General features: G+C 36.1%; 1 protein-coding gene across 2 annotated transcripts; it reads left to right on the forward strand.

Moving 5' to 3' along the window:
* The first annotated feature begins 190 nt into the window (after window positions 1-190).
* Window positions 191-14,467, forward strand: LOC128011538 (alpha-1,3-mannosyl-glycoprotein 4-beta-N-acetylglucosaminyltransferase C). 2 transcript variants are annotated; one of them, XM_052594045.1, is made up of 5 exons: window positions 191-287; window positions 524-781; window positions 3,300-3,414; window positions 8,092-8,206; window positions 12,138-14,467. In XM_052594045.1, exons 3-5 carry the CDS (start codon window positions 3,313-3,315, stop codon window positions 13,283-13,285), a joined length of 1,365 nt encoding a protein of 454 aa, XP_052450005.1. In that variant the 5' UTR covers window positions 191-287; window positions 524-781; window positions 3,300-3,312; the 3' UTR covers window positions 13,286-14,467. The 2 variants fall into 2 exon arrangements, with proteins under 2 accessions (XP_052450005.1, XP_052450006.1); XM_052594046.1 differs by lacking the exon at window positions 191-287 and having other exon boundaries at window positions 328-781.
* The last annotated feature ends 1,952 nt before the right edge of the window (window positions 14,468-16,419 follow it).

The following is a 16,419-nucleotide window of genomic DNA, read 5'->3' on the forward strand; positions in this document are numbered from 1 at the left end:
AACAGACTACTAATGAAAATCCCAAATTCAGTATCTCAGAAAATTTGAATATTGTGAAAAGGTTCAATATTGAAGACACCTGGTGCCACACTCTAATCAACTAATTAACTTAAAACACCTATAAAGGCCTTTAAATGGTCTCAGTCTAGTTCTGTAGGATACACAATCATTGTGTGTGTGTGTGTGTGTGTGTGTGTGTGTGTGTCTGTGTCTGTGTGTGTGTGTGTGTGTGTGTGTGTGTGTGTGTGTGTGTGTGTGATTATAATGCAGGTGCAAAAAAAAAACAGGTGTGAGATGTTTGCTTCTACTCAAATTTATACAGGCTTCAGTAACACAATGGGATAATAAAGAAGTTTAACATTTATTTATGTAGTTATTTATGTCTTGTCATGATGTGATTAAATAACTAAAGAAAGTCTATAATGAAGTAAAGAGATCAAAATCTGTTTATATTTATGACACCATTTATTTTTACGACGCTTATAACTCCCACTGTCTGACAAGGAAATGACTCTCTCAACAGCCTTTCTGACAAGTTTCATCCAACCTTTGCTCGGCCAAACAATAACCACTCCTCACGACAGCAGCTCGAGAATTATGATCCTCTGGATAAACCCACAGCACACTTTACTGAAGGGAATAAAGACCGTATCAAAGGACACTGGGAAGTGAATAAACTCGTGTGAACTCCTCCAGAGACGCCGGGGTTTCTCGCTTTACATTCAATATCATTTTGAATGTTGGCTTTATCCCGCTGTACAAGGCTGTAGGTGATATAAAGGTACGTGGTTTTCATTAAATTACATGAACTGTCTCTGTGTGTCAAAACTTACACTACTTGTCTACTAGACATTTTGCAACTATATCCGTTTTCCACATACTTTCGATTAGATTTTTTTGACGTAAGATGCGTTTCGAACGTTCGAACGGGAAATTCGGGCTTATCGAATTTAACATCTTTGCATTTCAAATGTGAAATTAGGTCATTTTTTTTATTCGCCGTTAGAAATAAGAAATAAGACATCATTAAAACCCTTTAACTGTCACCCCGTCAGGAATACGGGACGCATAAATTTACTTATTACAATCTAATCTAATCTTGACAAACTATATATCGTTGGAAAGGTCTAATTCCTAAATATATATTTTACCAATGTTTGTTTGTTAAAAATGATGTAGGAAAATAGATTAATTTATGACAAAGAGTGCACCCTCAAAAATCTACATTATAACAGGAGTTTTGACCTTTTGTTTAAAAAAAAAAGACTTCTTCGTTGCCTTTTCCTCTATCACATTTTAGAAACCAAATGTAAATACATCAATATCGCGTTACAAAATGTTTTCAGTCATGAATTATAAAAATGTAGGTTTTACTTTTTGAACGGAATTGGTGAAATCAACTTTTTGATGATATTCTATGACCAGCACCTGCATATGTCGCTCAGGCTGAGTTCCGGTAAACCTCGTGTGTGTGTGTGTGTGTGTGTGAGAGAGATTATAATGCAGGTGCAAATAAGCAGATGTGAGATTTTGGCTTCTACTCAAATTTATACTAGCTTCAGGAACACAATGTGATAATAAAGTTGTTTAACATTTATTTATGTCTTGCCATGATGTGATTAAATAACTAAAGAAAGTCTATAATGAAGTAAAGAGATCAAGATCTGAAATTATATATCAACTGAAAACTTAAAATCTCAAAATTCATCCTTTAAAACCCATTTTTAAATCAGACATTGCATTACCATGGAAATGGTACATCAATATCATGTTACAAAATGTTTTCAGTCATGAATTATAAAAATTTAGGTTTGTATCATGCACATTTAAGTCTATCTTCAAAAACGTGAGTGACAGTTAATTAACCCCAACCCCAAATGAGAGACTGAAATATATATATACATACACACACACACACACACATATCTTAGCTTTCAATATAAAGGCTTAAAGATGGTTATGTTCATGTCATCTATGCAACCTTATAGAGGCTTTTAAACAAAACTACTGCCCTATCTGATTTAAATTGCAAATGAACCTGGTTTTCATGGTTAAAATCCAGACTCACACACATGTATTATCTTCTAAGTACCTAAAACCAGTTCGCCTGGTTTACTCTCCACACATTGTTCTGTTTGCTTACTTGTAAGTTACTCAGAAATAACAAATGATGTAGCTCTGGAACCACGTGTGCTTTCATCCAATGCAAATAGAGAGCACAATGGTAATAGTGTAGAGGCAAAGTTCACCTTTGCTCATGAGAAACAGTGAGTCACAGTTTAAAGAAAGGCAGTGTTTCATGCTTTATCTGTAAACATACATAATGACAAATCCTTTTCCAGTAAACATTCAGTGATTCCTTTACCACAAAGCCAGTACCCTGTAACTTTTTAGGCTTTTGAATGTTTTTTTTTTTCCTTTTTACATCACTTCCACAGTTAACTTATTCTGGGTTTTCAAATGAAAATAGGACATGTTGTGGATATGTCTGTGCTGCATAGCCTGCATACAATGTTTTTGGGAGTTACAATGGAAAGCAAACAGTGACATGCTGTGGAAAACATGTTTATAGGCTATTAAAGAACTTACAGTTAAAATATACGGAGAAAGAGATTTCACCCATGTTTAAACTGCTAAAGTTTTTGAAAACAAGCTTTTATTAATTGCTGTCTAACTCGTCCTTGTGGTGATGCTGCTTTACTAACCAGACCATTTGGTTATACTACAGTAATTCCTGCAGGGGAATATTGTACTCCATGTAAACATGTTTTTGTTTTACCAAGGGAAAGTCACCGGGGTCTTGGCTTTACATGAGCATGACAGGAGAAATTTTTTTTATATAGAATTGAATTAGTAAGCTATTCTTTGTCACTAAATGAATATGCTATATTTCTCAGCACAGTTCAGTATTAAACAGGGAAAGTCTCCGATTCATGGAAAAATTTTATAAAAATGAAACCCCAACAAGAACAGAATTTTGCATCCTTAGAATATATTTTCATATTCACCGACATCTCTATTTTTACACTCCCTTTGCAACGTTTCCCTGCTGTGTGGATGGTGACTTGCTAGTTTGAGAAGCACTGTTCTGCCGCTCTACATGACCGTGTTGAATGTGTGAGCTGAATGGTTCATAATCGGCCATTAATTATTCAAACTGGGTCATGTGAATAATTGAACAATGCAGCTACTGATTAAACACAATCAAACATATTGGAAGAACAGCATATGGAGTTGAAGCCCATCCTGTGTGTTAAATGTTGGTGGTACAGTATTAAAGTGCCTGTGTGTCTTAACAGAAGACGGTGTGGGATGAGATGCCATCTGAAAAAAGTCTTCCTCCTAGCAGCTGGTCTTCTCGTTTTGACCAGGGTCTACATCTACATGCAGGGAGCAGAATCGGGACACCTCAAGGTATTCGCTTGTTCTAACTGCATGATTATTAAAATATTGAGACTTAAAAGGGGTCATATGATGCTTTTTTAAAGATCATTATATTGTGTATTTGGTGTAACAGAATATGTTGACATGCATTATTATTGTTTTTCAATTATCATTATTTTTCAAATACTGTACATTATTGTAGGTCCTCTATGCCCCGTCTCTCTCATATGCGTTGTTTTCTACAAAGTCCCTCCTTGTGTTAAGCACAGTCTGCTCTGATTGGCCAACTGTGATTGCAGTGCATTGTGATTGGCTGAACACCGCAAGCATTCGTCAGAAATGTAACACCCCTTTCATAATCACTAGCTTAATCTTTCAAAATAAATGTAAAGACAGTTAAAACCCCTTTGTGTTCAAACATCGCCGACGGCCCCAGTTTATTATTGTTTCACTTTCACAGCACGTTAAACATCAGTCTCTTACTTAATCTGGACAAACTGTGCATCAATTGAAAGTTTAAAGACTCTAGCTTCGATATTTGACCAATGTTTTGATAAAACATTGCTACAGCGATAGTTATTTAGTGATTTATGTCAGGAGTGCAAAATAATAAATCAGTATTATGCCACATTTTGAATAGAAATTCACCACTCATTCAGTCACGTCAGCAGCGGTTTATTTGTGTTCACAATCACATAGACTCAATGAACAGCGTCAATAAGGATTTATAGACAAAAGATGCATATCTGCGGAGATATATGGATATATTTACTGATGTTTACTTCATATTTCTTAAGACAGAATCATCATTTCTGTTCATTTTCAACTGATTTACGCGATCTGATGATCAACAGCCTCTCCCAGCGATCTGTGTGTGTACAGTCCTGTGTGCTCTAGTGATGGCCGATTCGTGAACGAATCGTTCAATTTAACCGGTTCTTCTTAGTGAACCGGTTGAACCAGTTCACCAAATCGAACTGAATCGTTTGAAACGGTTCACGTCTCCAATAAGCATAAATCCACAAATTACTTAAGCTGTTAACTTTTTTAACGTGACTGACACTCCCTCTGAGTCAGAATAAACCAATATCCCGGGGTAATCCATTTACTCAAACAGTACACTGCTGTGAAGACCGAACTGAAGATGAACACCGAGCCGAGCCAGATAATGAACAAACACGCCCACTGCTGGAGCAGTTCTCGTTCTCGAGTCAAGAACCGGTTGCTTCGGTTTTCGGATCATCAGTACACTCAACCGAGAATCGTTTCTGTCGGACGCGTCCGAATTGAGAACCGATGAACTGATGATACTGCGCATGCGCGATTCAGCGTGAAGCCAACTGACTCACAGCATGTCTCTGAACCGAAGGGATTCTTTTGGTGATTGATTCTGATTCTGTACTAATGTTATGAGCGCGGGTATTTCGAGGGCTTGGATGAAGGGCAATCTGGCGAAACATAAATTCATTTAATAACAAATACATCGCAATGGATTATGTTTAGTAAGTGGATCATGGTTTCTGCGCTGATGACACCTAATTTATTTACTTTATATCTTCAAGACTTAAATCCTCATATGCACATTATTGCTGTTACTGTATTTAGGTGTTGTTGCAAAACTCAAATGTAAACTTTTCATGATTATGAGGTTTTAACTGACTAAAGTTATGATTACTGATTTTATATATTTGAATGTTTGATAGACGTGACGCCATTACGTCATCGCCAATGACGTCATTACGTCGAGCGTGAAAGAACCGATGAACCGTTTTTTTCAACCGGTTTATTGAATCGAACCATCCGAAAGAACCGGTTCGCGGAAAAGAATCGAACTTCCCATCACTAGTGTGCTCGGGCTGTGTGTCTGACAGACTCTGATTGGTCCTTCACCTTGTCAATCTTAGAGTGTCATAACCGGACACCGCCACATCGTGTCACATGCTTCCTGCACACTTCCTGGTTGTTATCTGCCCATAACAACACTGAAAATCCTCTGTACACACGAAATATCTGAATAATAAACCCGCGATTACGATAGTAAAGCTTGGTATGAGATTTTCTTGAGATCTGAGACTTTTTTTTAGAAAATATAATAATGTACATCTGAAATGCTAACTTGTGCTAATATTGTGAAATGCTAATATTTTTACAACAGTAAACGACCAAATTCAGCCCGTGATCGCAAAAGGAAGTTATTACAAACACTCGATCAGGATTTGAAGTGAGTTTTGAGTAAAAGTTTACTAATAATTTCATAAATTGTCTGATGTAGCTTGATGCTAACATTAGCTCTAATGCTACTAATAGCAGGTGCATTTCTTCTTCGTAATGTATTTCTGTCACAATAAATCACGCAAGGTCGTAAGAAAATGTTTGGTTGTATTTTTATAGTGAGACTTTTGATAAATAAGGGCTAAATGCAAACAGAGACTGAATTGAGATCACTGCTTGATCGCTCTCGAAACATTGAAATACCACAATAAACGTGGAATAAAAACAAAAGAATAATGATAAATAAAAGAATAATGTGTCATAGCTGTTTTGTGTTTATGTTTGAGTTTATATATCTCTATTATCATAACAGTCTGAGTGATTCTGATTCCTGAACAGTAAACTTTGAAGTGTCAGCTTTGTGAACAAATGTTGATTATGTATTTAGTCAGAAAGAATCATGAGCAGAAACTTTTTTCATTTCTCTCTCCATGCCCGAAAAATGTGGGTTGACTAATAAGGGGTTAATGTCCGTAGTTTTACAGTCAGTTCAAGCTGAAAGAGGAACAGAGTCAAGTGACAGATAGTGATGAAGATCGTGTGTGTTTGAAGTACACAAGACACGGACGGTTAAGACAGCTGACTCCACTGTGTCTCACACACATGCAAAGTTCTGCATTTTAACGGTCTATAGCAAATACTTAAACTATTAAGAAAACATACTTCCAGTAGCTGACTAGAAACACCAGATTGATGTGCAAAGTCAGAATGACCTCCTCTCCTAGATTCGCAAACGGTCCTCTGTAAAATGTGTTGCTGTTCTGTTGTGAGTAATCTTAAAGATTCCTAAATGCATCTACTTTCTGAAGGCCAAATAACGTGCTTTTTCTTTCTCACAGACATGACTGTTTCAACACTGACTGTTACTGAAACTGAGGTTATAACACTCCAAAGAGAAAGGAAAAATATTAATAGCATTAAATAACCCCACCCAAAATAAAGGAAAAAAAATCCCATTATCACTTGTACATGCTTTTATTTGTACCAAACATGATTCTCTTTTATCTGCAGTATAGAAAAGAGGAGGATAATTACCAGGTTTCGACTGAACTGCAATTTGTTTTTGTTTTTACATTCAGTTTTCCACTGAATCTCATACAATAACATGGGCTAAAAATACCATCATCTTCCACAAAAGGAAACGGGTTTGGAATGAGATTAGGTTAAGTTAACATTAATAGTTTTCTGCATGATTTCAGAGGGTGTTTTTGAATGGTGAGGTAAGAGGATGCAGGTGTCTGTGATTAGTGATCGGGTGATGGTGAAGAGTGTAGGAGGCTGGTGATGCCGTGACAGTCAATGTTAGCCTCCAACTGTGGCACACCACAAGTTGACCTTGATCTTTCGATCATAGCTTGTCGAATTTCCTGTGCGTTTGAATCATACTGTTAATGAATTTTCTTTTTCAACTTTGATAACATCATCTCTCACAACAGTGAGAATTGTTCCCATTACATTAAAAAAGCAGTTTAAGAGAATAGTGACATGGAAACACATTTCACATAAACAGATCCGATATAAAGAAAATTATAAAATGTATGAAGCATCAAGACAAAAGCCATAAATCTTTTTTTGACTAACTTCTGAAAAGGTTTAGAGCATATACACGGCTTCTGGAATGGTTGTCAGTGAAGACAATAGGCCATTTATCCACATGATGGTGTGGTTACAAGAAACTAACAGAAAACCAACCAGCTAAATGTTGAACTTCCTGTCTTGTTTGTTCTCTACATTCTCTGAAAAAAGAAGAAGAAAATAAAGTACAAAAGCTGTCACTGCAGTGACTGGACAAAAGGCATGTCTCATATTCGATCGTGAGCCAGGCAAATTATTTTGGGTATTTTGTATTTTAAGTTAATTATAAATGAGAATGCAAAGGAGATTGGAAAACAGGAGGCACTATAACAGTTGTAAACATTAAAAAACATCATATTTCTATGGTAAATTTCCTGGATTTGCCAAGAATGCTTCATTAATCATTGATTTATGTGGTTATAGCCTTGCTAAATAGTATGTAATGACTTTTTCCTTATGTGCTTAAATGCCTTAAGAGCTTGAACCCTGGTAATTGCTATATATATATATATATATATATATATATAAACACACACACACACACACATATATATATATATATATATATATATATATATATATATATATATATATATATATAAACACACACACACACACATATATATATATATAAACACACACACACACACACACACACACACACACATATATATATATATATATATATATATATATATATATATATATATATATATAAACACACACACACACACATATATATATATATAAACACACACACACACACATATATATATATATATATATATATATATATATATAAACACACACACACACACACACACACATATATATATATAATTTTTATTTTTTTTGCTACAGGGGTCACTGACCTGGATCTGGGATAAGGAGATTTGGGTGGAAGATCTTAAGGGCCATTACCTGCATTTCAACGTTTCCATTAAGGTTCTGGCAGGAGTCTTCCAGCCGTTCAAGAGTAAGTTATCTGTTTATATCTACATGCGTGTAGATTAGTGGTGTCAAACTCTGCTCTAACAAACACATACCTGTAGTTTTCAAATCAGCCTGAAGGATTTGATTAGCTGGCATTGCATGTACTTTAGTTGCGTTTACTTAAGGTTGAAGCTAAACTTTGCAAGGGTTTGGGCCCCCCATAATTAAAGGGTTTATATGATGCGATTCAGTTTTTCCTTTCTCTTTGGAGTGTTACAAGCTCTTGGTGCAAGACGATCTGTGAAGCTGCAGAAGTTCTTTATAAAAGATAAGAGTCAACCACGTCAAATGGTTGATAGCTGGCAAATCAGAGCACACCTCGCTTTTCAGAAAAGAATGTGTGTTTTTTATTTTTTATTTAAACCACATAAACCCATTGCATTACACAAAACATTGTTATTTTTTATTGACCTCTTTTTTTAGCAACCCCTTTTAAGTTTGACACCCTTGGTGTTGATGTTTTGATCGGGTTCAACAATATCTAGAAGATTATGCTGTGTTGTCTTGCGTTGGACTTCTCTGTTGTGTTGGACTGAATCAGCTTTGTGGTCATCTTGTAGCTGTAGCAGATTAAAATGGGGGTATAATAAATGTCAAATATTTAGATCATCTTCAGAAATAACTGCAGCAGAATTAATATTGCAATTAAAATAGTCCTTTTGTCCACTTAGGAGACTGAAATATAAAAATAATTAATATAAAATAGTAAAGTAATTTATTAACTCTAGGAATCGAATCTCTCTGGCCATGGCACAGTAGCTTTTCTCACTACATACAAAACTGCCAGTACAAGAGCATTTGGCAAGATCGGCTCTTTAAAAGGACTTTGTTTTTAGCAGTCATGACAGAGAAGAGTGAATTAAAAAGTGTCTGATGCAAAGTTATGGAAAGCCTATCACACTCATTTCCTGGACAATAATCTGATTACTTTTTATCACTCTGGACTCACTAAACCACATTGCACATCATTTTCCTACGATGGTTTCCCAAGGGACATTTATTGAGTTTGTGCTGAGCAGATCCTCCTTGACCGTGAGCGACTGTAACCGTTATACAGCTACAGCTCTGGTGCTCACGGAGCCGGTCTCGTCACTGGACCTGTTTTGGGAGAGACGAGTCTGGTCTCTAGCTCCACCCTGGCTCCCTGCTTCGCCCTCGTCTCCAGCTCCATCAGCTTCTTCCTGTTCACCAGCTTGCTCTCTCTCTATCTCTCTCTCTCTCTCTCTCTCTGTGTGGAGCGAGTGGGGCGTGGCTGTGAGTGTGAAGTTTGGGGTGTGGGAGTTTCTCACGGTCTTATCATCTTTTTCCCAAAATAGTATTAGCTGAGGTTTTTTTGTTCACTGTTTTGGCGGGTGTTTGAGATGGAGACTCACACGAAAGGGTGATAATCAGGATATAAGCGGTGAAGAAACAATTGTAAAAAATAGCTGATGATGACAGTCTTTCAGAAATGTCTGACGTCATTTCTCAGAGTGGTGATGTTCAGTTGACAAAGTGAAAGAAATTAATGACTTCTTGGATGAAACTTTTGGAAAGACTTGATGTCAAGACTTTTTTTTCCTGATGTTGAAAGATTTGTGAGATCACTAGGTGAAATAAGAAGACTGTAGGATTAGAAGAACCGAGTTAGATTTAGACATGTGACAAAAATTATGGAAAGGGAAAGAATGGCAAAAAAAAGCAATATACATAATGATTAAGTCACAAAGGGTACTTTTTTTCTTTTTCTTTTCTGTTCTCTTCTGATTGTTTGTCTTTCTATTTTTTCTCTTTTCATGGAGAGCATAAAAATAGGGACAATAAATTTTAATGGAGGAAGGAAATATAGTAAAAGAGCCGCTCTGTATGAATTGATTCAAAACAAACATATAGATTTTATTTTTTTTTTTTTTTCAAGAAACCCATAGCGACCCAAACTGAAGTCATGGCTCAAATCTAAGTGGAGGTGTTGCAATTCTATTTTAAAGAAGCTTAATATGACTAATATATCTTCCTATGAGATAGATACGGGCAGAGTTTTGATTGTATAGGTGGAGTTAATGGGGTTTCCCTTTCTTTTCATAAATGTTTACTCACCTTATAATGGAGCCGAAAGGGTAGAATTTTGTAAAAAATGATCTAGTTAATTAAAATTTTTTGATAATGCATGTATGGTTCTTGGGTTTAGATTGGCTTTAGATTTTACACTAGACCAAAATGGTGAAGAACCGTATCCCCAGTCTGCTAATTCATCAAGCAGTATTATAGGGAAATATGACTTATCTGATGTTTGGAGGGAGAAACACCCAACAGTAAAATGGTATACATGGGTTAAAGCCTCTCATGATCATATTAGTGCTGCGAGGTTGGATAGGTTTTATGCAAGTAAAAATAATTCGAATAGAGTTTTAAAAGCCAATATTTTTCCAAATGGTTTTACTGATCATCATTTGTGTATGATTGAAATTAATTTAAAAAAGTCACAGCATTCTGGTTATTATTGCCATTTTTAATTTAGTACATGACTATATATTTTGTGATAAGTTTGGGTTATTTTGGTCTAGATTATTTTATTCAATACTTCGTTACCAGTGTTGGGTATAGTTACTTTGGAAAGTAGTTAGTTAGGTTACAACGTTACCATCAATTAAAAGTAATCAGTTATGATACAGCGTTACCTATTCATAAAAGTAACGCGTTAGAGTACTCATGCGTTACCAAAAATTAAAAGCCGTTTGCAGCGGCTCACACACGACAGACACAGCCCCCGGCCCCTTTAAATGCACCTAGAAGTCGTGACTCCCGACAATGAATAACGTCAGTCATCCGACTAAATTAACACTGCAGGATAACAATAACAGGAAAGACTGTCAGCAATAGGCTATTCCACATGGCGTTTTATTTATTTATTATCACAGAACATATTATTAATCAAAATTCGCACCTAACGTTACCCAGCCCGGTTAGCCTAGGCTACTGTATATTATGAGCACCACAAGATAACTCCTGATTTTTCTTTAACTTTAAATAATGCAGTTATCAAAGTACAAGTATGCTTACTTGTAAACACAACCTTAAACAGGCTTGCAGATTTAAATCCATTTAGAAATGATGAACAACCAGCCAGCCAAAGATCTAACAGAAATTAACAGCTGCCTGTCAAACAAAAATGATAACAAACCGAATTAAATCCTTCACTGCCACACAGGCAAATGACAAATCGCTTAATAGCCGAACTAATTATTATTAAAGTGTCACTCACATAGTGTGCATTTTACCGTTATGTTATTTTCTTTTTCGTTGACAAATTGAAAATAATGTGCGTACTTCAATAAACCAAACGCTGTCCTCTCTGCCATCTAGACGGGAGTTCGAAAAAAAAAAAAAAAAACACACACACACACAGGGTCAGGCGCAGGGCACAGCCGCATCACAGCCATTGACTTTACGATCACAGAGCTTCGGCTCCGCTGATACATCCGCAGGTGGCACAGTAGACCTAGGACTACTGTCTGACAAAAAGCAGGCTGCAGTCGGGATTTTCCCTTCCTTAAAATAACGGATCACTTTTTTAAAAAAATAACGAAGTTACTGATTACTTCCGCACGAAACTAACGCGTTAAGTTACACATTTCAGGAAAAAAGTAATTAGAGTAGCTACTCTAACGCGTTACTTTGTAACGCGTCACCCACAACACTGTTCGTTACGTCTATGAGAATGTACGAGTTTCTGAGTTGCTATATGTGTATTTATCATTGTACGTCTGAGAAAATAGATGTTTATGAGGAATGTCTATATAGTGTAAATATAAATGAAGGTGTGTTAAAGGTCTCTCTCTCTCTGAAAAATAAGGCAACATCTCGAATAGGAATTTGTGAGCTCGGTGAAACCCAGACCTGTGTATTCACATCCCTGCTGTTTCCTCATTTTTCAGAGTACCTGACGGTGGGGCTCTCGTCTGTGAAGAGGGCAAAGGGCAGTTATCTTCAGGACACTCTGAAGTCGATCTTCTCGGCCTCCTCAGAGGAAGAGCTGGATCATATGGTCGTCGTGGTCCTTCTTGCAGACTTCGATGTGAGCTGGATCCAGCAGACTTTAGAGAAGATTAGCGATGAGTTCCACACGCGGCTGTCCAAGGGTCAACTTCTGGTCATCCACGCCAGCAAAGACAACTATCCTCCCCTCGCAGGACTGAAGAGGAACTTCAACGACGCTCCCGACCGCGTGTCCTTCCGCTCGAAGCAAAATGTGGACTACTCCTATTTGCTCCATTTTAGCAGTAATCTCTCCCAGTACTATATCATGCTGGAGGATGACGTGAGCTGTTCGAAGAACTTCCTCTCCAGTATACGTGAGCACATCGGATCTGTGGGCAACTCGAAGTGGGTCACGTTGGAGTTCTCCAAACTGGGCTACATCGGAAAACTCTACCAGTCCAGAGATCTGCCCATTCTGGCCCGATTCCTTTATAACTTCTACCAAGAGATGCCCTGCGACTTCCTGCTGTCGCATTTTCACCGATTGTTGATGCAGGACAAAGTCATTCGTTTCCGCCCATCTCTGTTTCAGCACATGGGCACGTACTCGTCGTTCAAGGGGACGTTCAATCGTCTCAAGGATGAGGACTTCGTTGAAGAAGTTTCTGATAACCCTCCAGCAGACATTAGGACGAATATCGAAACCTATAAGAGCAATACCGTCGACAAAGCTTACAGCCAGGGCTTGGAGTATTTCTGGGGTGTTTCTCCTATTGGCACAGAAAAGTACATTTTAGTGGTCTTTCATGAACCTGTTCTGATCTCCCGTGTCAAGATAGTAACCGGATTGGATGGGAAAGATGAGCTGGCCTCTGCTGATGTGGATCTTGGAAAAACGCTGGTCAGAAAGGAGTCGGAGGTGGAGTGCTCCGGATTCGTCAAGCTGGGTTCTCTTCAGCAAGGTCAGTTAAATGAAGCGGCCGTCCAGAAGCTAGTGCCGGTAACCGTGGCATGTCTACGAATCCGAGTCACCGCAGCACAGATGACCTGGGCTGTCGTACGCAAGATCCAGGTCTGGACTGTTAAAGCTGACCAAATCACATGAAATACAGTACTGCTGCTGTGCATTTATTATCATGACTTCCAAAGGATTGAATCGTTCAAATAAACACATGCTTGCTAATCTGTATGTGAGGGAATGATGTCATTACACTGGATAAAATAATTGAATATAAATATTCTTAAAACAATATATATATATGTTTAGGCATACTATATTTTCCTTAGGAAACTATGTTTAAATTATTTTTATTCTCTGCTCCCGTTGTAAAATATTTATTTTGTTATTAGAAATGAAAGACAACTTACTTTTAACTTAAACTTTTAACAATACTTGTTTTTTCAATGAAGTTTGTTAATATTTTGAATGTATTTGGTTTTATATTTCCTGTTTTAATTTTAGGGGGAAGGTTTAGTTTTGTTGGATTTATTATTATTTCAATAAATGTGTCTATAATTTTTTTTTATCACAATTTAGTTTGATATTTTATTATTATTTATGGTTTAAGGTTTACTTCACAATAGTAACCCTAATTTGAACTCCTAAGAAGTATGAGGATTTAAAGTTGTATTTGTTTATTATAAAAGGCATGGCCTGGATGTTGTGTAGTTGAGTGGTAAAGAGGATGCAAAGATTCAAAGAGCATTTTACAGTCAAAATATTTAGATTTATAACTCTTGTTTAAAAAAAAAAAAAAAAAAAAAAAGGGATGTTTTGTAAAATCCGCCCCCTAGGGGTGATGACTCTAAATACAATTCTCTTGTTCCATCGCTCCAAGCACCAATGACCCATGAGGACTGAAAAATGTCCCCACAAGAATTTTGTGGAGACTTTGTGGGGACATTTTGTTCACATAATGTAGGGTATACCTGCACCAAACACACTCACACATTTAAATTAAATTAAGTTTGCTCAGTATTTGTGTAATATGATAGATTTTTATACCAAAGAGTCAAGTTGTATTGTATGTACTGTGTTTCTGACAATCAGATGAGCATATGTGTGTTACTGAACCTTGATATGTTCTCTCTCTCTCAGGGACAGACAGTGAGAAAGAGCATCTGTATACTGTAGTGCAGAGATTACTGAACAGCTCAGAATCACAAACTGATGTTTTTACTCTATGAATGTGAGTGTAATCTCTTCTAATAGTTTTCCATATTTTTGCTAAACTGTATGCACAACTTTTGTCGGTGACAGCCAATTAAACTAGTTTCATGTTTCCCATGCACTTTCTCATTCTTTCTCACGAGTTAGATACGTTCGACTCCAAATCTCGTTGTCCTCAAGCGTTAACTTCCCCTCTCTGGTTCAGCGTGACCAGGTCGACTTGTTGGCAGGATACTATGAATGTAACTGATTGAACAACCATATATTGTCCTCCTGGCATCCTCTGAGCGCCACAGACAATCTTTCACTTATAAAGGGCTCAAATGGCATCCTAATTATATAGACACTGTGATTATTGAAGCTGACACTAAACAGTTACAGTTAGATGGAGTCTGTATGTCTTTTTTAACACCAGTTTGAAGGTTTCTTTGCAGTGAAGTTGAATATGTTTATTAAAACTGGTGATAGAGAGCTTTATGGATGAGAGACTGAAATGTGTAAGTGTAATGTAAATAGTTAAAATAGTAGAATTAGGGCTTTCATATTTCCATTGTACTGTCTGGTTCATTTGAGTCTGCTGTGTGTAAACTGGAGATTGGTCAAATAATATATATATATATATATATATATATATATATATATATATATATATATATATATATATATATATATATAGAATTAATAATAATAATAATCCATGCAGTCATACTGATTTTATTCAAGTCAAATATATTGTAGTAATATATTTTTAACCTAACAGGCTGATTCACATTTAATATGAATCACCCTGAAAACACATACACACAAATATTAAAAACAGGTAGAAATACATTTTTCAAGTAATGTTAGCAAAATTGTTATAAATGTCTCCATATTATAACATTTAAAAAAATATTTTTCGATGATTCAATTTAAACCAGATTTTTTTTAATCTTTTATTCTTCCATAAATAAGGATTAAAATAATAATAATAATAATTTATTAATTTTAATTTGACTGTCTATCTTTAAATTTGCTAAGAATATTTATGTTTTTTTTTCCCTCAGAACAGAATAACTGTTCAAAGACGACATTATTTTAATAAATGTATTAAATATAAGCCATGGAACTCTATTAACCCCTTTTTTGTTTCTTGAGTTTTTCCAAATATATTTGATGTGGTATCATGTCATCAAAATCACATGACCTCTCAGATGTCCAGTCATATTTGAGAGCAGAGCAATCATCAGACAGGAATAACACCCAAAGGTCAGTGACATAGAGATTGGACAAACTTGATATTAAGAAGTATGAATGAATTTTGAACAAGACAGCCCTGTTACTTGTCGCCTAATTTTCTTATAAAATATTTGTCAATCAAAATATAGTATAATTTTGTATGCATAATTTCTATATTTTATATTTTATCAAATTTCCTAGTGTCCCATTTTAGGAAATGTGGTTTCGAAAAGTGGGACAGTATGATTAGCCTAATGTGGGACAGTACTTCAGTCAGTCAAAAATGTGTGGTAAAAAATGTGTGGTTTTGTGGGACAAACATGGTTATTATATATATATATTTGATATTCTATTCAATATTAAGATGCTGTTATTGCAGATATTTAAGGTCATGGGATTTTTTTTTATTTTTTTCGTGTGGTATGGTTTGAAGGCTCTTTGTGTTTCTTGTGTGTGTGTGTGTGTGTGTGTGTACCTGGTATCCTATGCTATGAGGACCAGATGTCCCCACAAGTACAAACCCGATTGTACAAATTGTGAGTAAAAAAGGAATGGAATAATTTACAAATCTCATAAACGTATATTTTATTCACAATAGAATACAGATAACATATCAAATGTTGAAAGTGAGAGATTTTGAAATATCATGCCAAATTGTGGCTCATTTTGGATTTCATGAGAGCTACACATTCCCAAAAAGTTGGCACAGGTAGCAATAAGAGGCTGGAAAAGTTAAATGTACATATGAGGAACAGCTGGAGGACCGATTTGCATCTTATTAGGTCAATTTGCTATATGACTGGATATGAAAAGAGCCTCAGAGTAGTAGTGTCTCTCAGAAGTCAAGATGG

The sequence above is a fragment of the Carassius gibelio genome, chromosome B23, assembly GCF_023724105.1.
Source record: "Carassius gibelio isolate Cgi1373 ecotype wild population from Czech Republic chromosome B23, carGib1.2-hapl.c, whole genome shotgun sequence".
In the NCBI taxonomy this organism is placed as follows: Eukaryota; Metazoa; Chordata; class Actinopteri; order Cypriniformes; family Cyprinidae; genus Carassius; species Carassius gibelio.